Source organism: Hippocampus bargibanti, linkage group LG08 (genome assembly GCF_051943395.1).
Source record: "Hippocampus bargibanti isolate YZ-2025 linkage group LG08, ASM5194339v1, whole genome shotgun sequence".
Classification (NCBI taxonomy): Eukaryota; Metazoa; Chordata; class Actinopteri; order Syngnathiformes; family Syngnathidae; genus Hippocampus; species Hippocampus bargibanti.
Genome location: NC_142741.1, coordinates 15,422,907 through 15,445,569, shown reverse-complemented (window position 1 = coordinate 15,445,569; position 22,663 = coordinate 15,422,907). Strand labels below are relative to the sequence as shown.

The 22,663-nt window shown below is 44.2% G+C and overlaps 1 protein-coding gene across 10 annotated transcripts in view; it reads right to left on the bottom strand.

Moving 5' to 3' along the window:
* Positions 1 to 22,663, bottom strand: part of dgkh (diacylglycerol kinase, eta) — an 86,938-nt gene that overhangs the window by 13,701 nt on the left and 50,574 nt on the right. For 6 of the 10 annotated variants that reach the window (XM_089002081.1, XM_089002083.1, XM_089002086.1 and 3 more), the window contains 19 exons: positions 20,899 to 21,061; positions 20,632 to 20,740; positions 19,070 to 19,291; positions 18,891 to 18,982; positions 16,326 to 16,425; positions 15,917 to 16,244; positions 14,354 to 14,485; positions 12,902 to 13,033; positions 11,801 to 11,918; positions 11,610 to 11,720; positions 10,795 to 10,891; positions 10,621 to 10,728; positions 9,466 to 9,579; positions 8,795 to 8,929; positions 8,556 to 8,716; positions 8,344 to 8,449; positions 7,214 to 7,306; positions 3,059 to 3,178; positions 2,782 to 2,887 (listed from right to left, as the gene is read on the bottom strand). In XM_089002081.1, the coding sequence (XP_088858207.1) occupies positions 2,782 to 2,887; positions 3,059 to 3,178; positions 7,214 to 7,306; positions 8,344 to 8,449; positions 8,556 to 8,716; positions 8,795 to 8,929; positions 9,466 to 9,579; positions 10,621 to 10,728; positions 10,795 to 10,891; positions 11,610 to 11,720; positions 11,801 to 11,918; positions 12,902 to 13,033; positions 14,354 to 14,485; positions 15,917 to 16,244; positions 16,326 to 16,425; positions 18,891 to 18,982; positions 19,070 to 19,291; positions 20,632 to 20,740; positions 20,899 to 21,061 (2,547 nt within the window). Of the gene's footprint in view, positions 1 to 2,781; positions 2,888 to 3,058; positions 3,179 to 7,213; positions 7,307 to 8,343; positions 8,450 to 8,555; positions 8,717 to 8,794; positions 8,930 to 9,465; positions 9,580 to 10,620; positions 10,729 to 10,794; positions 10,892 to 11,609; positions 11,721 to 11,800; positions 11,919 to 12,901; positions 13,034 to 14,353; positions 14,486 to 15,916; positions 16,245 to 16,325; positions 16,426 to 18,890; positions 19,292 to 20,631; positions 20,741 to 20,898; positions 21,062 to 22,663 lie in introns of all 10 variants that reach the window. The other 4 variants (XM_089002079.1, XM_089002085.1, XM_089002080.1 and 1 more) reach the window with 2 other exon arrangements.

Below are 22,663 nucleotides of genomic sequence, written 5' to 3'. Positions count from 1 at the left end.
GGCTCAACACAAAGAAGGAACAAGTAGAGAGGTACAAACAGCCGAGCTAATTCATCAATATAAGAAGCAAGGCTAAACTGATCTGTCTTTAATCTTTATCATCTTCTTCTATAATGTATTCCTTCTCCTTCTCACTGAAGGACCAAAGTGTCACCTGAACAAGACATTCGAGTTTAGATGGAAATTGGATGCTAAATTGATTTGACCCATATCTCATTTCAAAGAAAAGGTGGAAAAAGGAGCATGACAGCCCCAACGGAACTGCCTTTGTCTTTTCCACACAATCTTTGGATCACATGATGTAAAACGGAAACAAGTCTATCACCATAAAGGCCTTTCACATTTTTTCCTGCTCAGGAATGCAAATAAAGTGTTGCATGATGTCGTTTGAGTTATGTTTTGAGGTATGAGATTCATCCTTTCTGTTTGGAGTTTGTATCTTCCACTCATGCAGCTTTTTTTTTACAAAAAAGAAAGCCTTGTTCAAGTGAACGTATCACTGGTGATACACGATAAAAACAAGGTCCCTTGATTTTTCCTTCACGACAGTACAGCGACTGACATTTTCATTCATGGAACTGACTGGAACATTGTAGCACAGAAGTGACCTGTGTGTGTATTATACTGTATGCTTGCAACGGGATAAGCAAACATCGCTGCGTGTGTTGAAGTTGCGAGGGTGTATTTCAACCTGTTTTGTTAAATGCAGGTACTAGGAATCTAAAGCCAAATGTTTCTCTGTGTGTGTGTGTGTGTGTGTGTGTGTGTGTGTGTGTGTGTGTGTGTGTGTGTGTGTGTGTGTGTGTGTGCGCGCGCGCGCGTGTGTGTGTGTGTGTGTGTGTTTACAAAACCTTTTCAGCACATCACCAAAGAAAAATGCCACAATTGTCATGATCTGGTTGGCGACCAACGGGTGGCGCTGTCGGCCCCGCCTGCACCTGCACAGGTTCGGATTGGCGACCAACGGGTAATGACGTTAGCCCTGCCTGCAGCCTGGCAGGTGCTGGTCGTTTTAATGAGTGACACTTAAAAGGACTCCTGGCACGACCATCCGGTGTCGGGTCATTGTTTGTCGCATGCTTTGTATGCATTGTGGATGCATTGTATGCTGTGCATGTGTTTGTTTAACCTTGGCGGACTTTTACTCTTGGTCTTCTTTTGATACTTTGTATTTTTTCTGTTCAGATGATTTTGATGTTTTACATTTTGTTCCGGCTGACTTTATTTTCATACAATTTGTCAAACACAACCTCCTGCTCCCTCCTGCCTGCTTTTTGGGATCCGCACCCGCCTCGCAAAGCGCGACAACAATAAAAATATCATTCACTACATTTGCATGACCAAGCTCACAAAGCAAGTATTTGTATTTTTTTATATTTTTTATTTGTTTTCCCCATTCAATAAATAGCTGAAAATGCATCACCTCCTTTTTTAATTCACCATTTCAATAGTTAACTTTTAATTTAATAATTTTTGGATGCAAAGCAAACAAACTGACCAAGAAACAGCATGTAACATGAAAGATTCCCTTTGGGAAGGTCAAGGAGCAGTACTAAAATAACCATGAGCTGAATTCAGTTCACCAACAAATTCAACGGTATCTGTTTAAATAGATACCACTGGTATTATAGCATGACGTGTGGAAAGACGAATGCTGAGTTTTGAAAGTTTTGAAACAATTTTATGAGCATCAATAACTGAGTGAGTTTGTTGGAGAATCACTCGCTTGGCAAGTGCCCACACTTGACCGCTGTTTGACCAGGTGCAAAATGAACCGGGTGAACTATGTCACTCTTCATCGGCGGAAGTCCAGGAGAAACATCTGTTTCATCCAGCATTAACTCATTCACTGCCATTCACAAATTTATTCGGAATAGAAAATATGACGTAGTATGCTATTTCCGAATTTGTTCGGGTTTTGTTTTTTCATGGTGGAGTGCCGATAAAGCGCCGACAAGACCTTTTGGCAATATTTTCCATTCCACCAGGGGGCAGCATTTCTCTTTTTTTCATGTTAACTTTTTGTTGCAGCTTCAGCTGTTGTTAAAGAGCTATATAAACCAATATGTATGTATTGCATTGTATTTTGGATAGCTGCCCTAATTTTATGCTCATATAACTCCAGACCCGTACAATTTAGGAATTAACATTTTTTTCTGATGAAAGAAGATAGTCTAAGGTTTCGTACGCTGCACGTAAGGTTTATGTAGTTCTAAAACTAGATATTCTGTGGGTCCTGGAATTCGAGTGATAATGACAAGAACCCTGGTACCGGAGTGGACACATTTTTGCTCATGTCTGGCAGTGAATGAGTTAAACTCAATTTCAACTGACCACAAACGCATTGAGTCATTAAAATTCCAGCAGCTGACGGCACTGAAAGCATTTCTTTAAAAGAAGACATGCTTATTTTGATGCCTACAACAAAAGTGTCTTTTCTAACATCACTCTGTTTGCTCAGGTTTGCCCAGCCTCTGAAATGCGATTTATGCGACTGTGGCCAGACTCAATAGCTGGTACAGGGAGGAAAGACGTGGTTGGATGAGTTTGGTGGAAAAAAACAAGTTCATTAGGATTGTAAACAGATTTGTGTAAGTTGATGCAGCTGCCATGTGGGAACACACCCACATTTGGGCTATAGCTTTAATTAATTTGTCCACACAGAGCGTAGGTTACAATGAAAAAAGACTGTCCTCACAGGAATCGTCCACACCAACCTGATTGGGATTGTATTCCACTCCCGTCGAGTGGATTGGTGGCATGAAGTGAGTGACACCTTACCTGACTGCGGGCTGGACTTTTTGGCCGCCTTCTCCTTCTTGAACTTGGGCACTATGCGAAAGACGCCGCTGCGACTGTTCCTCTTTCCATAACCCAGGGAGTGGTCCTGGTACACAAGCACAATCAACCTATAGCCTTTCATTGAGCTACTCCGTTCTCCCACAACATGGAGCCCTCAACTATATCCCCTGAAAGCAAACACCATGCACAGCGGCTTCACAAACTGTCTTTATGCTGTGCTCCATGATCATACGAGGTGTGTGTGTGTGATGCTCACCTCCTCATCATTGGGCTGCAGAATGTGGTAAAGCCAGGATATGTCTCCTACTTTTCCCAGTTCCAATTCCACACTCTGCAAGGCACGAGAAAGATGTTCCTCCTCTGGTGGGTCCAATTGCTGCCAGAAGTAGATGTATAATTATGAATCTACCTTTTTATTACAGTCTATAAGTGACGACTTCCAGGTTAAAATTGTTAACAAATGTGGAATCCTAATGTGTGGAGATTTTGGAAAGTGGACACAGGTGAACAATTAATGCTGTTTAAACAGAAAAAACGAATGCGTGTATTTGCATCTTTATTCAGAATGTCACCAATATTTGATAGGCTATTTATTCCTTGGACCACGTAACACAACACTGTCTTGAAGCCGGTTGAATATTTTTGGTGTAATCTGACAGCATCCTTCCGAGTGTGTGTTTCAATACTCCGTCGCCTTCCGCATCTAGGCCGCTGGCAGCGGCTACAGCGACCGAGCGTTGAGGGGGGTGTTTCGCCGCGGATTGAACGCCGATCTCAAGGACGAGTTGGCCACCCGCGACGCTGGCACCACTTTCGACGACCTGGTCGACATCGCCATCGGCCTGGATCACCGTCTTCGGGAGCGGCAGAGGGAGCAGAGCGGCCGGCGGCCCAACAAGCCCGGAAGCCGGCCCAGGACGACCACACCCGGGCATGTGCGGCGCCTGGAGGGATACCCCGAACCCATGCAGATGGGTGGGGGAACGACCGCACCAACCCAGGGGCTCGTCGCACCCAAGGCCCCCAGCCTAAGACCTCCGGTCCCTGTAGCCAAGGTCACCCACATCACGGCCCCGCTAAAACTCAGGATAGCGGGGAACCACTCCGAACACCGTCAATTTTTAGTTATGCCCTCCCGGAACGGGCTGTTAGTACTGGGCCTCCCTTGGCTCAGTACCCATGACCAGTCCATCTCCTGGCAAGGCCCCACCATCCAGGGCTGGAGCCCCTACTGCTACGCCAACTGCCTGCGGTCGGCGACGGCAGGGCGAGACCCCTCCCGCGGTCGCCCGGCCGAGGCCATCTGCCTCAAGAGCGTACCGCAGTGCTATCACGACTTGCGGCAGGTGTTCAGCAAGGACTGCGCGCAATCCCTGCCGCCCCACCGACCCTATGACTGTGCGATTGAACTGCAGCCAGGGGCTCCGTTACCGGACTCCAGACTCTTCCACATCTCCCAACTGGAACGAGAAGCCCTGAGCATCTACATAGACTCCTCCCTTGCGGCGGGACTTATTCGACCGTCGCGTTCTCCGCTTGGCGCAGGGTATCTTTATCGATAATAAAGATGGATCCCTGCGCCGGTGTGTCGACTACCGGGGTCTGAACGACATCACCATCCGTAACAAATACCCTCTCCCCCTCATGGACTAAGCCTTCGCGCCCCTCCAATCAGCTACCATTTTCTCTAAATTTGACCTCCGAAGTGCTTACCATCTGGTCTGCATCCGAGAGGGGGATGAGTGGAAAACAGCATTCAAAACGCCCTTGGGGCATTTTGAGTACCTGGTGATGCCGTTCAGACTCGCCGTATTTCAAAATTTTATCAAAGATGTGCTCAGGGACTTTCTTGTATTTGTATATCTGGATGAGATTCTGATCTTTTATAAATCTGCAGAAGAGCACCGGCAGCACGTCCGACGGGTCCTCGCGCGGCTCCTGCAAAACCGGCTCTACGTGAAGGCAGAGAAGTGCGAGTTCCATGTCCGCTCTCTGTCTTTTCTGGGGTTCGTCGTGGAGCAGGGGCAGCTCAGGGCCGACTCCGCCAAAACCAAAGCGGTGGTAGAGTGGCCCACCCCAAAGACGCGCAAGCAGCTCGAGCGGTTTCTGGGGTTTGCCAATTTCTACCGCCGCTTTATTCGTGGTTATAGTCAGAAGGCACTCCCCCTTACTAACCTCACGTCCACTAAAGTCCCCTTCAGGTGGACGCCCGACGCTGAGGGGGCGTTCAACCGCCTTCGCCAGCCTTTACCAATCCCCCTGTCCTTCGTCATCCCGACCCAGACCTTACGTTTACGGTCGAGGTTGACGCATCCGAGTCCGGAGTAGGGGCCGTCCTATCCCAGCGCTCCCCCACTGACCAGAAGCTTCGCCCATGCGAATTCTTCACCCGCCGGCTCAGCCCCGCTGAAGCCAACTATGACGTTGGCAACCGGAAACTGTGGGCGGTCGTCTTGGCGCTGCAAGAATGGAGACACTGGCTTGAGGGGGCCAAACACCGTTTACACCGATCACAAAAATCTGGCGGCCATCCGGTCGGCCAACTGACTCAACTCTCGACAGGCCCGATGGTCACTCTTCCTCACCCGTTTCAACCTTTCTCTCACCTACTGCCCAGGGTCGCGGAACACCAAGCCTGACGCCCTATCCCGTATTCACAAGCCGGCAAAAAAGGGAGGAAACCACCACCAACATCCTGCCGACCCAACGCATTCTGGGCGCCCTGCGGTGGGAGGTTGAGAGGAAAGTTCAGCAAGCTCAGGGGACCGACCCCATCGCCAAGGGCTGCCCGGAGGATCGCCTGTTCGTCTCCCCCCCCCTACACACCGAGGTGCTACTCTGGGGGCACACCTCCAAGGTAGCCTGTCACCCGGGGGTCAACAGGATGATCCAACTCATCGCCCAACGGTTCTGGTGGCCAGGGTACAGGAGGGACGTCACGGAGTTCGTGAAGGCCTGCCCGGCATGCGCCCGTGGGAAGGCCTCCCACTAACCCCCAGCAGGACTCCTCCGGCCACTACTGGTACCCTCCCGACCCTGATCCCACATCTCCATCGACTTCATTACAGGCCTCCCCCCCTCCCGTGGCAAGACGGTCGTCCTCACTGTGGTGGACCGCTTCTCAAAGTCGGCCCACTTCGTCCCGTTAACCAGGTTGCCGTCAGCCATCGAGACGGCTCAACTCCTGGTTAACCACGTCGACCGTCTCCACGGGATTCCGACGGACATCTAGCCGGACCGGGGACCGCAGTTCATGTCCAAGGTATGGAAGCGTTTCTGTCGGTCCCTAGGGGCGTTGGCGAGCCTGTCGTCTGGATACCATCCCCAGACCAACGGCCAGACGGAGAGGAAGAACCAGGACCTGGAGGCGGCCCTCCGGTGCGTGTGCCTCCACAGTCCTGCGTCGTGGGCCCTCCACTTACCCTGGGTGGAGTACGCCCGCAACACCCTGGTCTCCACAGCCACAGGTCGGTCCCCGTTCATGTCCGCCTGTGGCTATCAGCCGCCTCTGTTCCCCTCCCAGGAGGGCCAGATGGATGTCCCGTCCATTAAACATCACCTGAGACGGGCCCACCGAGTCTGGAAGGAGACCAGGGCCGCCCTGTCGCGCACGGCGTCCCAGAACCAGCTAGTCGCGGACCGTCGTCGTCGACAGGCACCCATCCACCAGGTCGGGCAGGAGGTGTGGCTGTCCACGAGGGACCTTCGGCTGGCGGGGAATTCAGCCAAACTGCTGACCACGCTTTACGGGTCACTTCCCCATCGAGGCCATCCACAGCCCGGTCTCGGTGAGGCTCCGGCTGCCACCCACTATGCGGATCCATCCAGTATTCCACGTGTCCCTCCTCAAGCCAGTGGAGACCAGCTCCTTAGCCCCCACGGCAAGAAGTACAGATGACGGCTGAAGAAACCTTTTCATCGATTCCAAAAACATGCATGGCAGGCAAATTGAACACTCCAAATTGTCCCTCGGTGTGAGTGTGAGAATGACTGTTGTTTGTCTTTGTGTGCCCCAATTCAGGATGTCCCCCGTCTAGTGCCCGAAGACGGCTGGGATAGGCTCCAGCACCCCTCTCGACCCTAATGAGGAATAAGCGGTACAGATAATGGATGGATAGTTTGAAGGGAAATGCTGATTTTATTTTAAGGTAACCTAAAAAAATGCCTACATATAATTATGGCAAAGACCAATATTAAAATTTTAAAAGTAAAAAAAAAAAAATATCATAAAAATCAATCACGTTTGTTTTTTTGGGAGTGTATGGCATTATCACTGTCCATTTGGGAATTAACTGTGTAAAATGGATCCTCTCTGCATAAAATACAGTGCTCTTTTCATATACAGTACAGTACATATTATTGACTTTACATGTACATTAGATGGCAATCAATGTAACCCTTGTGGACATACCAGAGAAACCCGACCCACAAGAAGTGATTCGGTCTCGTTGTACAAAGCCTTGACAGTACTGACCACCTCTATTGCCGTGTTCCTGGACAGACTCTGTAACACACATAACATCCATTCATTTGACAAGTTGATAAGCAATTTTCTCTAAGGAAGAGATTTCTCACTAAAGTAAGTAGGAATGTCTTCTTGACTGGAAAAAAAAAAACATCGATTCACTTCAAAATATTTGCAAATTATTGGATTGGATTGGGCTTTATTAGTCTCGCATTGGAGAAATTTACATTTCACAGCAGCAAAGTTATGAAAGGAATGAAAGTACAAAAACAAAATACAGGAGCTGCTGGAAAGGCAGCCACTCTCGCGGCAACACATGGTCGCAGTCCTTCCATCACGTCAATGCATTTTGCTGTACTTTGGTCTGAAAACGTCATGTAGGACCACAAAGAGGCAGAAGAGGGCGACAAAGCTTTGTCACCATGTTCTGCCTTTTTTGGGTGCGACATTGTTCCCTGATGCCTCGAAATGACACGGAATAAATTCTTTAATCGATTGCAAAGATGTATGCTTTCTTCTTCAGAACTATTTGAATCATATTCATAACTGGATGAGTAACAAGAAAGCATATTCTCCGAATCTGAAGCCATTGTTTCGATTCTCGAGCAAGGCAAGACGTCTTGCCGTGACACCACGAACATAGGGGTGGGACCTTCTGAAACTGGCCACTTCCGGTTTCAAATTGAAGTACTTTTTAGACATTTTAAGTCATTTTTATTGGTGTTTTGCATTTGACTAAAAATATCATACTGCGTGTTTTGGGTATTTTAGATGCTATAAAACGTTTTTCTGATGTCAGTTAGGGAACAAAAAAGTGACGTCGGTTGTCCTTTAAATTACAAAGTGTACTTAGAGTATAAATCCCAAAGTCAAAAAAACATTTCAATGTACTGTATATTTTAAAGTTTACATTTGTAAAAAAATATTTTTGTCATCTGCCTTTACAGCAGCTCATTTATTTTGTTTTTCTACTTTCATTCCTTTCATAACTTTGCTGCTGTGAAATGTAAATTTCTCCACTGCGAGACTAATAAAGGCAAATCCAATCCAATCCAATCCAATCTCCAGGTTTTTACCTCTGGGAACTTGGGATGTGTTTTGTTGATGGCGTGTGATGCTGCGTTCACAGCATGTGCCAACTCCTGCTCCAAGAGCCCGTTGGTCTTTGCAGCCTCACATATCCTGTTACGAAACAAGGAACAAAAATATAAGTTAAGAGAGTGAGTGTGTGAGAGAGTGAGAAAAAAGGACAGTTGACTTTTGTCATGAATCGGATGGGCATAGCTACCGCGTGATCAGCTCTTCTGCGGCGCGAGCACACAGCTGCACAGTAGCGGCTTCTTCCTCTGTGGCCAAGTCAACAGACTGCTGCGGGTAGAGGTGAGGCCGCATAGGAGGCTTGTCGTACTTCAGCTTGTCCTCCCATGACTTGAGTGTGTTCTCAAAGGCCTGATTGGAGGAGAGAGGACGCCGTGAGAAGACAAACCTCCGCTATGACATCCGTTTGATTCCTTTGAGTTCCCTTACCCGATCTCGTGTGAGCATCTGCGCTCTGTTTTTGTGCTGGATTTTGATGACTCCTGGCGGCTGGATCCACGCCTCACCATCAACCTGGATGGGAACCCCCTCGTCGCCCAGGATGGTGATCTTCACTGTTCGGCACTGGTTTGCAAAGCGTGCTTTAGATAGACATTCACTTTTGGCCCACATTTGGGGAAAATGATCAAAATTACCTTATTCTGGGCGAAAAGTATGCATTTAATTAATTACATATGGTTCCTTGTTTATCAATCGATACATACAACGTATATTGATAGGCAGAGGAATTTAATGCATTTTCTACTAGATGGCAGATGGTGGTGCATATTGCAATTAGCCTATGTATCTACCTGTTGCCACTCATATAATAAAATACATTATGGCATGTACACACTGAATAAGTACAGTACATTTCTGAGATGACATCATCCTGATTTCAGGATATACAATTTTGGTAACACTTGTGAGTACAGGTCAATAGATAATTGGTTCAATCGAGGTTGAGAAATATTGAACTACAATGCAATATGGAGTATATTGATATAATTCTGGGGACAATAAATACTATTTAGTAATTTTTTCCCTCTTTTTAACGACAGCTATTTTTCCCAACCTCTGAAAACTTAAGAATGTTGTTAGTCTGTCCTAATTGATCTCACCTGTGCTATGCGGTGATGTTGCAGCTTGATAACTCTGGAAACAGCCATCTGCATGCTCCCAAACACAGCCACCACCTCCAAGATTTTGTCATCAAATGACGGCGCACAGAAAATCTGTGTGGTTCGAGATTAACGGACAGCGACAGTGAGTCAAAAATAATTGGAAATGATATATGTATTATGAAAGTTAACTCCATAGCCCAATGTAATGATGAAGTAGGGATACATTTTCTCCCCCAGTGTCAAAAGTAAGGAAGTATAATGACTCTTTTAAAAGCTCATGTTCAGTACAGTACATGAAATTCCTGTTTTTTTCATTCTTCGTGTACTTGTCCTATCTGAACACTAGATGGGACTATAACACATTGAGAAGTGTGGCATTTTCATTTCATCCACATTTCATTCTGGAACTTCTAGTTACAAACATGAGAATAAAAAAAATGTAATCTTCATAAAATATTTTTTATAAATTATCAATTTGTTGAGGACGATTTTTCTTTAGGTATTTCAGCATTCTCCCACATTCTACAAGAATGCATGTTAGAAACATCGAATAGAGGTGTGAATTTCAATTAAACTTGTTTTCTGAATCTGCATGTGTGTGCCTTGAGATAAACTGGCAAACCCATCAACCCTAAAGACAGTTTGATCAGGTAGAAAAATAACTAATACAATTTCCAACTTACCTTATAGTTGGATATTATTTTCTAATGAAATTTGTTTGGCTAACAAGCTAAAATTTATTCTGCTAATATTTCCTTAAAACTTTTTCAAAAGCAACAGTTCCATAATACCAAATGTTAGAGAATATAAGTGTGTGTGTGTGCGCGCATGTGTGTGTATGGGTGTGCGTTTGTGCGCGCGCACATGTGTGTGTATGTGTGTGCGTGTGTGTGAGTGTGTTTTAACCTTCATAAAATATTTGTTATAAATTATACATTTGTTGGGGATGATTTTTCTTTACACTCACTCAAATGCAAGGAGATTTAAAAAGACAATCATGGCTAAGCTGTAACTCCCTTCAAGGCTATGAGGGTCACATCAAAGGAGACCCTGGAGTCCTGCCAGGTACTGACAACTTTCCTGACACATTTTTCCTCCTGTTTTTATTATCCCTTCTCGCCTGAGTGTAACATTCATTTAGAGTGGACTCACGTCATCCTCCTTGGTGCCGCCCCAGAAGTTGGTCCCACCGGCATAGCTGGGAATGTTTAACACTGCGATACCCTGAAGACTGGGCAGGGGGATGTACTGGCCATCACACTGGGACATATTAACAGTGTCATGAATTTCAAGCATGGATTCAACTGTCGTTCCTCAGTGTCTCACCTCCAGTTGGACCTTTTGCTCCAGGTTCTTGTAGGTCCTTTGAAGGAGCTCCTTGGTTCCCAAGACGCCGTACCACATCATGTTCTTGGTGCGACTCCTGTGAAATCAACATTCAAAATATATGAACAACTTTTTTCTGTAGATAAGATTACTTTTTTTAAAAACATAGACCGTAAAGGGAGGTAAGGTAGTACCAGTGCTGTAAAAGATCGGCACTTTGATACTTCTCTAAATTTTCCAATGTTCTGTTCACAAAGTACTAGAGCACAGGTTTCCAAGTCAAGGTCGGGGGCCAGATCTGGCTACCACATCATTTTATGTGGCCCACAAAAGCAAATCAGGCATGTCAAGTACTGAAGCCTGCTAAAATCCAAACCTAAATTTCAAATTGTCAAATGTAATCCACAATGACAAACATTATTGACTTCTAATTTTAAAATTAGTTATTCATCAATTTGCTGTGTGCTGTGATGTAATATGTGGAAGTGATACAACGTTTATATGGTTTCTAACAATTCATAACTGCCTTCCAAGGCAAACCATACCAATTATGCCCCGCGACAAAATTGAGTTGGACACCCCTGGAGCAGAGAGCTCAATTCCACCAATCACCCTCACAAGCCTTGAATCAAGATTCAAAACTAGATTTGCTTGACTTTGAGTACAGCACATTTTCCGACATCAGACATTCATACTGTATACGTTTGATATTATTTCTCTGGTGTTTGAACGATAAATCTGGAACACTTCCACATTGTCAATGCTTTTGGGGCACAAATGTGTTAGATATAAAAAGAAATACATGTTGGCCACACCTGCATTTTTCTGGATGTTCTTCACGCTTGTTGTTGAACTCCAAGGAGATCTTGGCATCAAGACCGATACCAAAGTAGTTGTTCATCACACATTTCTCCATGTAGCCCTCTCTGATGGATGAGGAGGAGGGCATGGAATTCATACACATTTCTTCCACATGTACACCTAGTGGATGAGAATCGGTTCTTACAGTGAATCCAGGTCAGGGTCAATAAAGGGGGTGGCACCAAAAGGGTCGATGTTGGCCAACAGCATCTTGCTAATGATAGAGCTTCCTGCTATAGAGGCTGCCAGGCCAGCCCTCAGTCCTGCGCGCACACACGCACGCACGCACACGCACACACACACACGCACACACACACACACACACACACACACACACACACACACACACACACACACACACACACACACACACACACACACGTCACATGTCACTGACAATTTGCTCAAGAAATAATTAAATACTTTACGATGCTAGCATGCTTGCTTTTTGTTGTTCATGTGTGTGCATGTCCGTATTTTCTTGTGTGCAATGAATACAACAAATGAACTTTTTATGCGCTTTTAAACCCAGAAGTTTAATCAGAATACAACATTTTCACAGTCTTTTTTTTATGTATGTCTTCGTACTTAGAGTGGGAGTACTTTTGCCACCGACGTGTCTCTATGTGTTCGTGCTTGTGCTACTGTGTGTTTAGGTTTCTACATAAATGTGTTTTGTGGTTAACCACATCCACTGCAGGTCACAGGTGTCCATAGCCGGTCCGCCACATTTTTATGTGGCCCACATGTGCAAATCATGCGTCTCAACTGCCATGAACCTTGCTAAAATGTTGACCTTTTTTTTTAAGTAATGAATATGAATGAAATGAATGAATGAAAGTTTCTTGTTTCCATTTAAACAACAATTGAACAACCTGCTGTCCTTGACTTCTGCTTTTAAATCTAGTAATCAATCAATTTCATGTGGCTTATGTCATAGTACAATGAGTGAAATGTGTTTGGATTAATTGAGATTCACTGTCATACTAGCAGTCTGAGGAAAGTCCTAACTCCACAGTGGTCTACGACAAAAACAATAAATCGACACCACTGCTGTATGTGAAAAGTGAACCACAGATACAATGCCTGTTCACATGTGCTTATTACAGCATTACATGTTATAGCATAAATAGATAGTGTCCCTGTGCTTGTGTGTTATTTGTCGTCTAAGCATGTTGCCTGAACAAGTGTGAATGCGGCCATTTAAACATGTACAGTTTATGTGCAAGTGTGGGTGTATGCATACCTGGACAGATAATGCGGGTGTTGAGCACAGGTAGGTTCTCCTTGTTGGTGGTGAAAGGTGTAATGCTGAAGGAACTGTACGACTGCGTGCTGCGACTCACCCTCCTCTCTGTGGGAGAACAAACCTTTGCCGCTATGCGAGTGCACGCGCACGCACGCACGCACGCACACACACACACACACACACACACACACACACACACACACACACACACACACACACACACACACACACACACACACACACACACACACACACACACACACACACACACACACACACACGCACACACACACACACACACACACACACACACACACACACACACACACACACACACACACACACACACACACACACACACACACACACACACACACACACATTAACTACTGTACACTGAAAAATAAGTCCGTCCAGGCTACTCAGTAGATATTGTGTATTTCAACATTAATTTTGATATGTCAGAAAAATACACTACTATGTCTCGATACTGAGCAAGACCATCCAACATTTAATGGGTTTAATGAAAAATATGTAATGGAAGAATATGGTTTGTTTTTGTTTCAAAGTAAACACTAATGATTTATCCATCCATCCACCCATTTTCAACAACGTTTAGCCTTTTTTTAATACTTCCATAACTGTTGTTACATTGATAATTAAATCATTGCCATCAATGTAGCCACAAGGGTACACAAGCCAGTGTCTTATTGTGCCGGCCACAAGCCCGGACAAATACAGAGGGTTGTGTCAGGAAGGGCATCCGACGTAAAATTTTTGCCAAAACAAAAATGCAAATTAAATCATTGCCAATATGATTTAATAAACTTATGATGCTTTGATAGTTTGAACTTGAAATAGTTTAGTTTCATTTACATGTACTGTACTTCAATGGGGAAGAAAAAAGAAGAAAATGTTTGCCTAATATCACTCACTTTCTTGTTTTCCACGAGCTGCAAAATGAGTGGAAGGAAGGAAGGAAAGAAAGAAGGAAGTGGCTGTGTGATAAACAGGAAGAATTTCTACTCCAAAGACAATAACACATCCTGTTGGCCACATAACGATGTGAATGTGTGTGCACATATTTATATTTATATCTTCTATATGATATTCTCTTGCGAGCTAAGAGATGAATGTGCCACCTGATGTTTAAAGTTTCTTCAAACGTGATGTATGATGAGAGCAAAAACCATTGCAGTGCAAATATTGATGTTCAAAACAGAGTTCATGCTTAAAACTTGCACACTATATATGACAGGAAAAGCAACTTGTGTCAGCGACAACCACAAGGGGGAAATTCTATATGCTGTTATTTCCTATTGAACACCACGATATTTTTCATGTTTTTATCGTGCTGAACCGCTTGCATACATATTTAACAAAAAAACAACACACACAAAACAATAGATATATTTTGTCTTGAGATGTAAAACAAAAAAGAAAACCTACGTGCTAGGGCTTCTAGCTCCTTGGTGTCCTCATCCTTCTCACAGTCCCGGTTCTCCTCCTCACTATCCTTGCGGAACTCCAGCGGGGATGTTGGCTCGGATTCATCCATGTTGGCATTCTGCTCATCCACCACTGAACATACACAACGCATTTATTGTATGTACAGTATTGTAATTCGGGGAATTATAACACATCAATGAACATTTAAAGGACAACCGACGTCACTTTTTTGTTTCCTAACTGACATCAGAAAATGTTTTATAGCATCTAAAATACCCAAAACACGCAGTATGATATTTTTAGTCAAATGCAAAACACCAATAAAAATGACTTAAACTGTCTAAGAAGTACTGCAATTTGAAACCGGAAGTGACCAGTTTCAGAAGGTCCCACCCCTATGTTCGTGGTGTCACGGCAAGACAGCTTGCCTTGCTCGAGAATCGAAACAATGGCTTCAGATTCGGAGAATATGCTTTCTTGTTACTCATCCAGTTATGAATATGATTCAAATAGTTCTGAAGAAGAAAGCATACATCTTTGTCGCACCCAAAAAAGGCAGAACATGGTGACAAAGCCCTGTAAGGAATTAATCAGCCTGTATCCACAGGCTGATTAATTCATTACATGGAGCTTTGTCGCCCTCTTCTGCCTCTTTGTGATCCTACATGGCGTTTTCAGGCCAAAGTACAGCAAAATGCATTGACGTGATGGAAGGACTGCTACAATGTGTCCTTTTTTCGGTCAGGGGCGTTCCTTCAGTGACGTAGGGTGAGGACTCGTCTCCAACTCAAAAACAAGACTTCCGGAATATTTAGCGCAAGTCTTAAAACGTAAAATATAGCTATATGCGGTGGAATCTTTTTAAAATACGCTCAGTAGAAGTCATTTGAAGCCATTTTACAAATTATGGACACTTGTCCGGAGACGTCGGTTGTCCTTTAAATCACATTAAATTATGTGTTATTGCCATATTTTAAATAGTTTTAATGTAACTTATAGAATAAATAAACACTTATTTATATCATTATAAAAATTGGATATAATACACTATGATACCAAATATATTTTCAAATAAAGCAGCCAGGACGGCAAACGAACGTGTGATAACCATAGAAACTGAAATTGAGTCAAAGGAAAAGGAGCCGCGGGCATTCACTGCTGTAGAAGATCTACAATTATTCATCTGCGTTCAAGAATGCTTGTTATTATTTAGGGTGCAGATGAGAGGCAGTCTATTGCAGCTGACATTGGGTGGGAGACAGAATCCACCCAGGACTCAATTCACAAGGCTCATAAAAACAAGCACTCACATTCCCACCAGCAAATAATTTTGAAATTATTAGAAGACAGGGAAAAACCCACACAAGCATGGGAACGATATGCCACAGAACCCGAAACACCAGAACTGCAACTCATCTGTGCCAACAACAGTACCTACCAAACACCACTATGTTACAGTATGGAGCACTTCCTCTGAGTAATATATGTGATACTCATCTTCAACAAGTAAATTGTTTTACTTTAATTCTGTTCCCTTTTAGTTTAAATATGATCAAACATCACCTCTCTCGGCCTGCTCTATGACCAGCCGCAAAGCTTTCTTCAAACTGTTGGCCCTCAACATTAGCTGCTCCCGACTTCTGAAGAACGCCTGGGGGAAAGTGCCACTGCTGCATCCTTTCTCCGTCTCCTCCTCTTCCAGCTTCTCCTTGAGTGCCATCAGGCTCTCCTCACTGGCGACCTCCTCTTCCGATTTCTCATCTTCTCCCTCCGCAACCTCCTCGTCCTCCCGCTCCTCCTCAACAATAGGAGGAGTGGCATGAGGCATGACCTGGCACTCAGTGTTGAGCGTTTGGAGGAGCAAGTCCAGTTTCTCATTCAGGATGGCACACTGTAAGGAGATTACATATCAGCAAACTGCATTTAATGCAGGTAATATCATGATGGTGGAAGCTTTTTTTTCTTGACGCACCTTGACAGACATGGAGTCACATTCCTCTGCATTCTCTGTGCTTTTTTCATAGGCTTTGCCAACTTTGTTGACAATATCCCTCACTGTTTCACACAAGAATCTGAAACAAAACCATCAAAAATACTGAAAATAAAGGGACATTGAGGCACTCATGAAGAAATTAAGGAACTATACAGAGCATGCACTGTATACATATCAACAGATTACACATTTATTCATTTGTTATTTCTAATGTAGTCTACCTAAGATTATAATGGAATAGAAGCTGTATAATCAATCAGAGACTTTTGGTGTCTGAGCATAACATAGCTTTTGGAAGAGTCAGGGTTTGTTTCTTCTGTTGTAGCTCCTTGGTGCCTTAGGATGCACTAAATTACCAACTAAGTAAAACAGACACTAACTAAAACACTGATTAATTAATAATGGCTTAAGGAGCCCGTGATGAGAAGAAAGGAGCATCAGCGCAGAGCGCCGGTGTGTATGTGGAACTGTCGCAGCTTGGAATTGAAGTGGATTCATGTGCAACAGGAGATGTGAGACAGTCTCTTTTCGTCAATGGATGTGACAGCTTTGTTTTTGCTTTCAACATTTAGCTTGACGCGCTAGATGTACACATTTCACCAGTTAGTCCCTGATCTGGTGGTGAAAAGGATGCTTTGATCCTCTCCTCTTTCATCTTGAACATGCAACAAAGTGGGTGCAGGAATGGCTGAAGATTGAATGATCGTGTGTTTGTGTTGTCATATTATTTGTTATTTAGTTGTTCTTTTGACTTCAAGATGGCTGATGCCCTTCCAGCAGCTCCCGTATTTTGTTTTCCTACTTATTTCTTTCCTTTCCTCTTCCTCTCATCACTTTGCTGCTGTATGTGTGTGTGTGTGTGTGTGTGTGTGCGTGTGTGTGTGCGTGCGTGTGCGCGCCTGCACGCATGGACGGATGGACGGGTGGACGTCTGTCTGTATGTATGTATGTATGTATGTATGTATGTATGTATGTATGTATGTATGTATGTATGTATCGATGAAAAATTTTCTGCACTTTATAATAAAGTCACTTTATTTACATTTGTGATGGTCGTTGATGGCTCTTAATTGACACCTGTTGCTTTCTGACGAAACTGAGGCATCACATTATCATTCATCATGTTGATGATTCTCATCGACTTTTCTGGATGGAACTGTTCAATAAAAGCCTGCACATCAACTCCTGAATGGCCTGCTTCTGCTTGTCCTCTTAAAGGCAAATCCAATCCGCAACAAGCTCCTTGATGTCATCTGCATCCACGTCGAGTCCCGTAGGTGGCGGCAGAGATTTTATTACAACAAAAGGCGCAAGTCCGATGATTCCACAGATGCGGAATAAAATGCGACAAAAGAAGGCGGGCGGGGCGATCCGTCCAGCACATTCGCGATCCCGGAGAGCACCAAACTTACGAGATCGCGGCTAACAATCACCTCGGGCAAAGCAAACTCTTGACCTTGCCAGCACAAGATACAGCGAGGCACGAGGCGTCGTAATCATGTCACTCGTGAGGTGACAGTGACTCATTGAAATGTCCCAGTATCGGTGATGAGGGGATCAACACGCACATTCGCGATCCCGGAAAGCACCAAATTTACATGATCGCGGCTAACAATCACCTCGGGCAAAGCAAACTCTTGGACCTGCCAGCACAAGAGACAGCGAGGCGCAAGGCGTCGTAATCATGTCACTGGTGAGGTGACAGCGACTCGTTGAAATTGAAGTGTCTTCTTCAGCTAACGGAGGTCGCGAGTGGCGGCCCCGCCCCAGCTGTCAACTCGCAATTTCGACATGACAATTTCGGTGTCATTAGTCACGTGAAAGCATCGACTAAATAACGCCTTTGTGTAAAGCTTTTAGGCGAAGGATGGTAGCAATGGTGGCCGGCACCGAGCTCTTTATTTGTCAAATGGTCGTAGAAAGTTACTCTCAGGGAAGTGACACACAGCGTGAGAGATGTGTCAGGCTGAGATTCACATTACAGCCGCGGTGTGCACATGTGAGGTGCGCTGGCTGGAGCGCTTCCGCCGAAGATCCGAAGATCACTCCGCCACATCCGAAGATCACTCCGCCAGCCGTGGTGGGTGTGTATGCCGAAAAGTAGTGCATATTCCAAGGTTTAATTTTCATAAATTTGACGTTCGTAAACCGAAAAGTTCGTAAGGTAAGGCGTTCGTAAGACGAGGTCTCACTGTATATCTAAAATTGGGAATGGCGACTGAATCAAATGTAGTCAAGCATTTCCTGAAGCGTCCATTTTTACTTTATCAAATATGATGATGTGCCTGACATTTATCTAGATTGCTTCACCCTTTTAGGGACAGCTATCACTACAGTTGACAGCTGATCTTGTTAATAGGTTATCGGGTGCATGAAAGGGTTTAAAAGGCTCCTCAAAATGTTTTAAAGGACAGTGGTTTTTGTTGCACTGCAAATGGATATTAATAAACAGCTTTTCGTGCCAACGTGCATCCCGTTACACCACGCTCATCAAGACTTAATGGCCAACCGGCGCCGATCTGGGCGTCTGAGTGAGTCACTTACTTGGCGGAGGAAATGACCACAGAGTGCTGCTCCGAGTTGAGGATCTTGGTGAGATGAGTCGCCACGGAATCTTCGTAAACTGAAATGTGAAACTGGAGTACACGTAGTTGATCATTAGTACATCTTCCATTTGCATAGAAAAATAGAATGCAACTACACTGTTGGTGTTTGTACACTACCTGGCAACCGTCTGCACCCTCGGGCGTGGCAGGGCAGCTGTGCTTGGGAGGGATTTTGATCTCGTAGGTCATGATGCTCCAACGGTCCAGCATCTTAGTGCTGGCTCGCTCCAGCTTCTCCAGGGTCTGCGGTAATTGTGTGTCGTCGTCGCAAGACGGGCCCCATCCCAGTACGCGTGCCAGGTCGTTCCCTGTACCTAACGGCAGCACTCCCAGCTGGCACTGGAAAGAAGAAGGCACTGGAACCTCAACGTAGTTCTTTGACGCCAAGATGCCACAAGATGGTGCCAAAGAAATAATTTTATATGATACATAGCATTGGCTTGAGCATCAAAATAGTAATTAGTTGAAATTTTCAGGGGAAAATGGGGGATTGAATTATTCGATAACTCGTTTAAGTCCTAACAGGAAAATATGAGCTCAACCTCGCACCACATTTCTCTAAGTATATTGAGGCATTTATTGTGAAGATGCATGAAGACATCTGTTAGATATAAATTACAGTGGTACTTTGACATGCTCCAATTTTTTTTTTAATTTTTTTGCTGTTCCTTGGTTCATTTATTTTTTTGTTCGTGTTGCAAGGTAAAATTTCGGTTACAAACAACGATAGAATGTTCAGAATTCAGTGTCTTCTTATGGTGAACTAATAGAATGCAATCACCTAAAATCGAAGCACCTCAATTTTAAAGCACCAACTGTCTCACAAAGACCAAACATCACAAGCCTACCATGAATTCCGTTAACTGAGATACACATACATGGACTACAATTCCCACAAGTGATGGAGTAAGCATGTGGCATTTCTTAATGCTGTGGTCATGAGGTTGAGGAAGTACTGACGTTGTCTTCTTGGGCCCTAACTCATTGTTTTCGTGGGCTACATTTTAGTTTCCATTTCCTTTGGAGGCTATGATGTATGAAACCACTTCAATAAGTCTCTTATTCATTCCACGTGAGAATGTAAAATTGTTGGTCGAAATTTTAGCAAACATTATTGAAGTTAACATGTCTGAATTGCTTTTGCGGGCCAGCTCTGGCCCACGGGCTTTGGTTGGGAACATTGTATTAGGATATTCGCACTGTTGACAATGACATCATTTTGTTCACACGCCTTTTTTGATGAGGACGACGAGACGATGCCGAACTAAACTTTAGAATGAATGAATGAGTCTCTGTGTCTTTGTGTTGTCATATTATTTTTATTCATTTTTTTTTTCTCTTTTGATTTCAAGATGGCGCCCTGAGAGTGGCTGCTTTTCCAGCAGCTCTTGTGTTTTGTTTTTCTACTTCTTTCTTTCCTTTCATCTTCCTTTTATAACATTGTTGTTGTGACGTGAATGTTTCCACTGGGAGACTAATAAAGGTAAATCCAATCCAGAAGGATCTGCTGACATTTATTATGATCTGGGAGCCACCATAAGGCCATTATTCACACAGAAACATTTTTTATATGTACAAAATATAAGTGAGGTCAAGTGAAAGGAGAGTGAAAATTATTCAAAAAGTTGGAGGGTTGGTCCATGACTTCAGTCATTAGTGGATGACAGTTCTTTCATTACCTGTTTGTGTAGGTTGAGTTTGTCAATTTCCGACAGCACCCAGCCCACACTGCCATCACCGCCACAAACTAGGATCCGGAAGTTGTCAAATTTCTGAAACAGGCGGAGGCTGAAATACAGAGAGTGGGTGCCGAAATGTACTTCATGATTCTGTGATTAAGTGTCTTTGATGTATACATAAACTGTAAATCTATACTTTTATCTTCAAATTCCAGCATATTTTGCAGGTGTTCCTAATGAAGGCATCACTCAGTTTGTCATGCTCACCCGAGATGCGGGCCGCCATTAACCAGGTCGAACACTTGTGCTGGGTTCAGTAGCTGCTTAAAGCGTCGCAGGAACTTGACTCCTTGGTTGTCACCACTTTTGGAGTTGACGAAGACCAAGAGGGGACTGGCACATGACGGGGGACAGGTGGCCTTCCAAAACCCTAATGGGAAATTTTGATAATAATAATAATAATAATAATAATAATAATAATAATAATAATAATAATAATAATAATAATAATAATAATAATATGAAAAAAAAGAATTTAGGTTGTATCAAACATGTTATTGGATAAAATATTACAATTTGTACATGACATGAACCAAAATTAAATATATACTGGATAGGTGGCCCAGTTGTTCAGTCGCTAGCTAGCGTGTCAACCTCACAGTACAGAGGTCATGGGTTCCTGTGTGGAGTTTGCATCACCTCCTCAGGCCTTTGTGGATTTTCCCCGGGTACTCCGGCTTCCTCTCGCGTTCCGAAAACACTCAGCCCCCCCCCACAAAAAGCCGATACAGTATATATACATATATATAATAAAAAATTGCACAATAAAGGCATCCATAAATGTGTATTGCCCTGTGCACTGCATGCCGAACCATCCCATCCCCTCATATTCAGACTTCTCAGCATTCCACGAACGGTGCTTTGGCATCATTTCCCACTCCTTCTCTGTAAGATGGATGGATGGAGGTGGGGCTGAGGCGAGACTGAGTGAGGCATGGACAGGGTAGTCACGATGCTACAGCACGTGCCACCGTCTCCCCCGTCAGCCAATTATGAGCAACGCCCCCACTCCTTGCATCGAGGCACACGGAGCCGAGCATACAAGAACATGAACCGAGATAGGGAAGAAATTCAAAGTGACTTCCCCACTTTTAGCTTTCCACTCATCCTCCTCCCATTCAAAAAGATGGCCCTATCGTTCGCCGTCGCCATCGACCAATTCGCCCTTGTTAGACTTTTTACAAGCTGACTGGTAGTGTGTGTGTGTGTGTGTGTGTGTGTGTGTGTGTGTGTGTGTGTGTGTGTGTGTGTGTGTGTGTGTGTGTCGTGTGTGTATGTGTGCGTCCGTGCGTGTGTGTGTGTGTGTGTGTGCATATGCGTGTGTGTTTGTGTGTGAGTGAGTGAGTGAGTGAGTGAGTGAGTGAGTGAGTGAGTGAGTGAGTGAGTGAGTGAGTGAGTGAGTGAGTGAGTGAGTGAGTGAGTGAGTGAGTGAGTGGAACAGAAATCCCAATTGCTTTATCAGTTAGTGATTACCATTGAGAAAGGTTTTGTGTCATATAGCTCTGTTTGGGACAGACACAAATAGATACACATTCAAGTTTAGAACAACCAACTACACACACATACTGTATTGTACGTGTTGGGTATTATTCAAAGATAGGTGATTCAAGTTAATATCCTTAGAACTTCCTTGCCCAAAATTTGGAAACAACTTGACTTGATTTGGGACTTGAATTAGATTTGAAATACATTGACAAGTCATCTTTGTTTATCGTTTCGAAATAGCATTTGAACATGGTTTGCCTTTTTAGGAAGGAATGCAAGAAAGAAAGAAAATAGTTTCATTCATGCCAACCTGGCAAACGAGTCAGCAGCGCTTTCGCGTGTTAAGTGGCGATGCAAACAGAAAAAGTAATGGGAGCAACCTTGAGGATAGGATACTTAAAATATTTTTTTATCTTGTTGATGATGTTGACAAATAGGACGGCATGACGTCTAAGTTTGGTTGGCAAAGATCAGCTGATATCAGTTT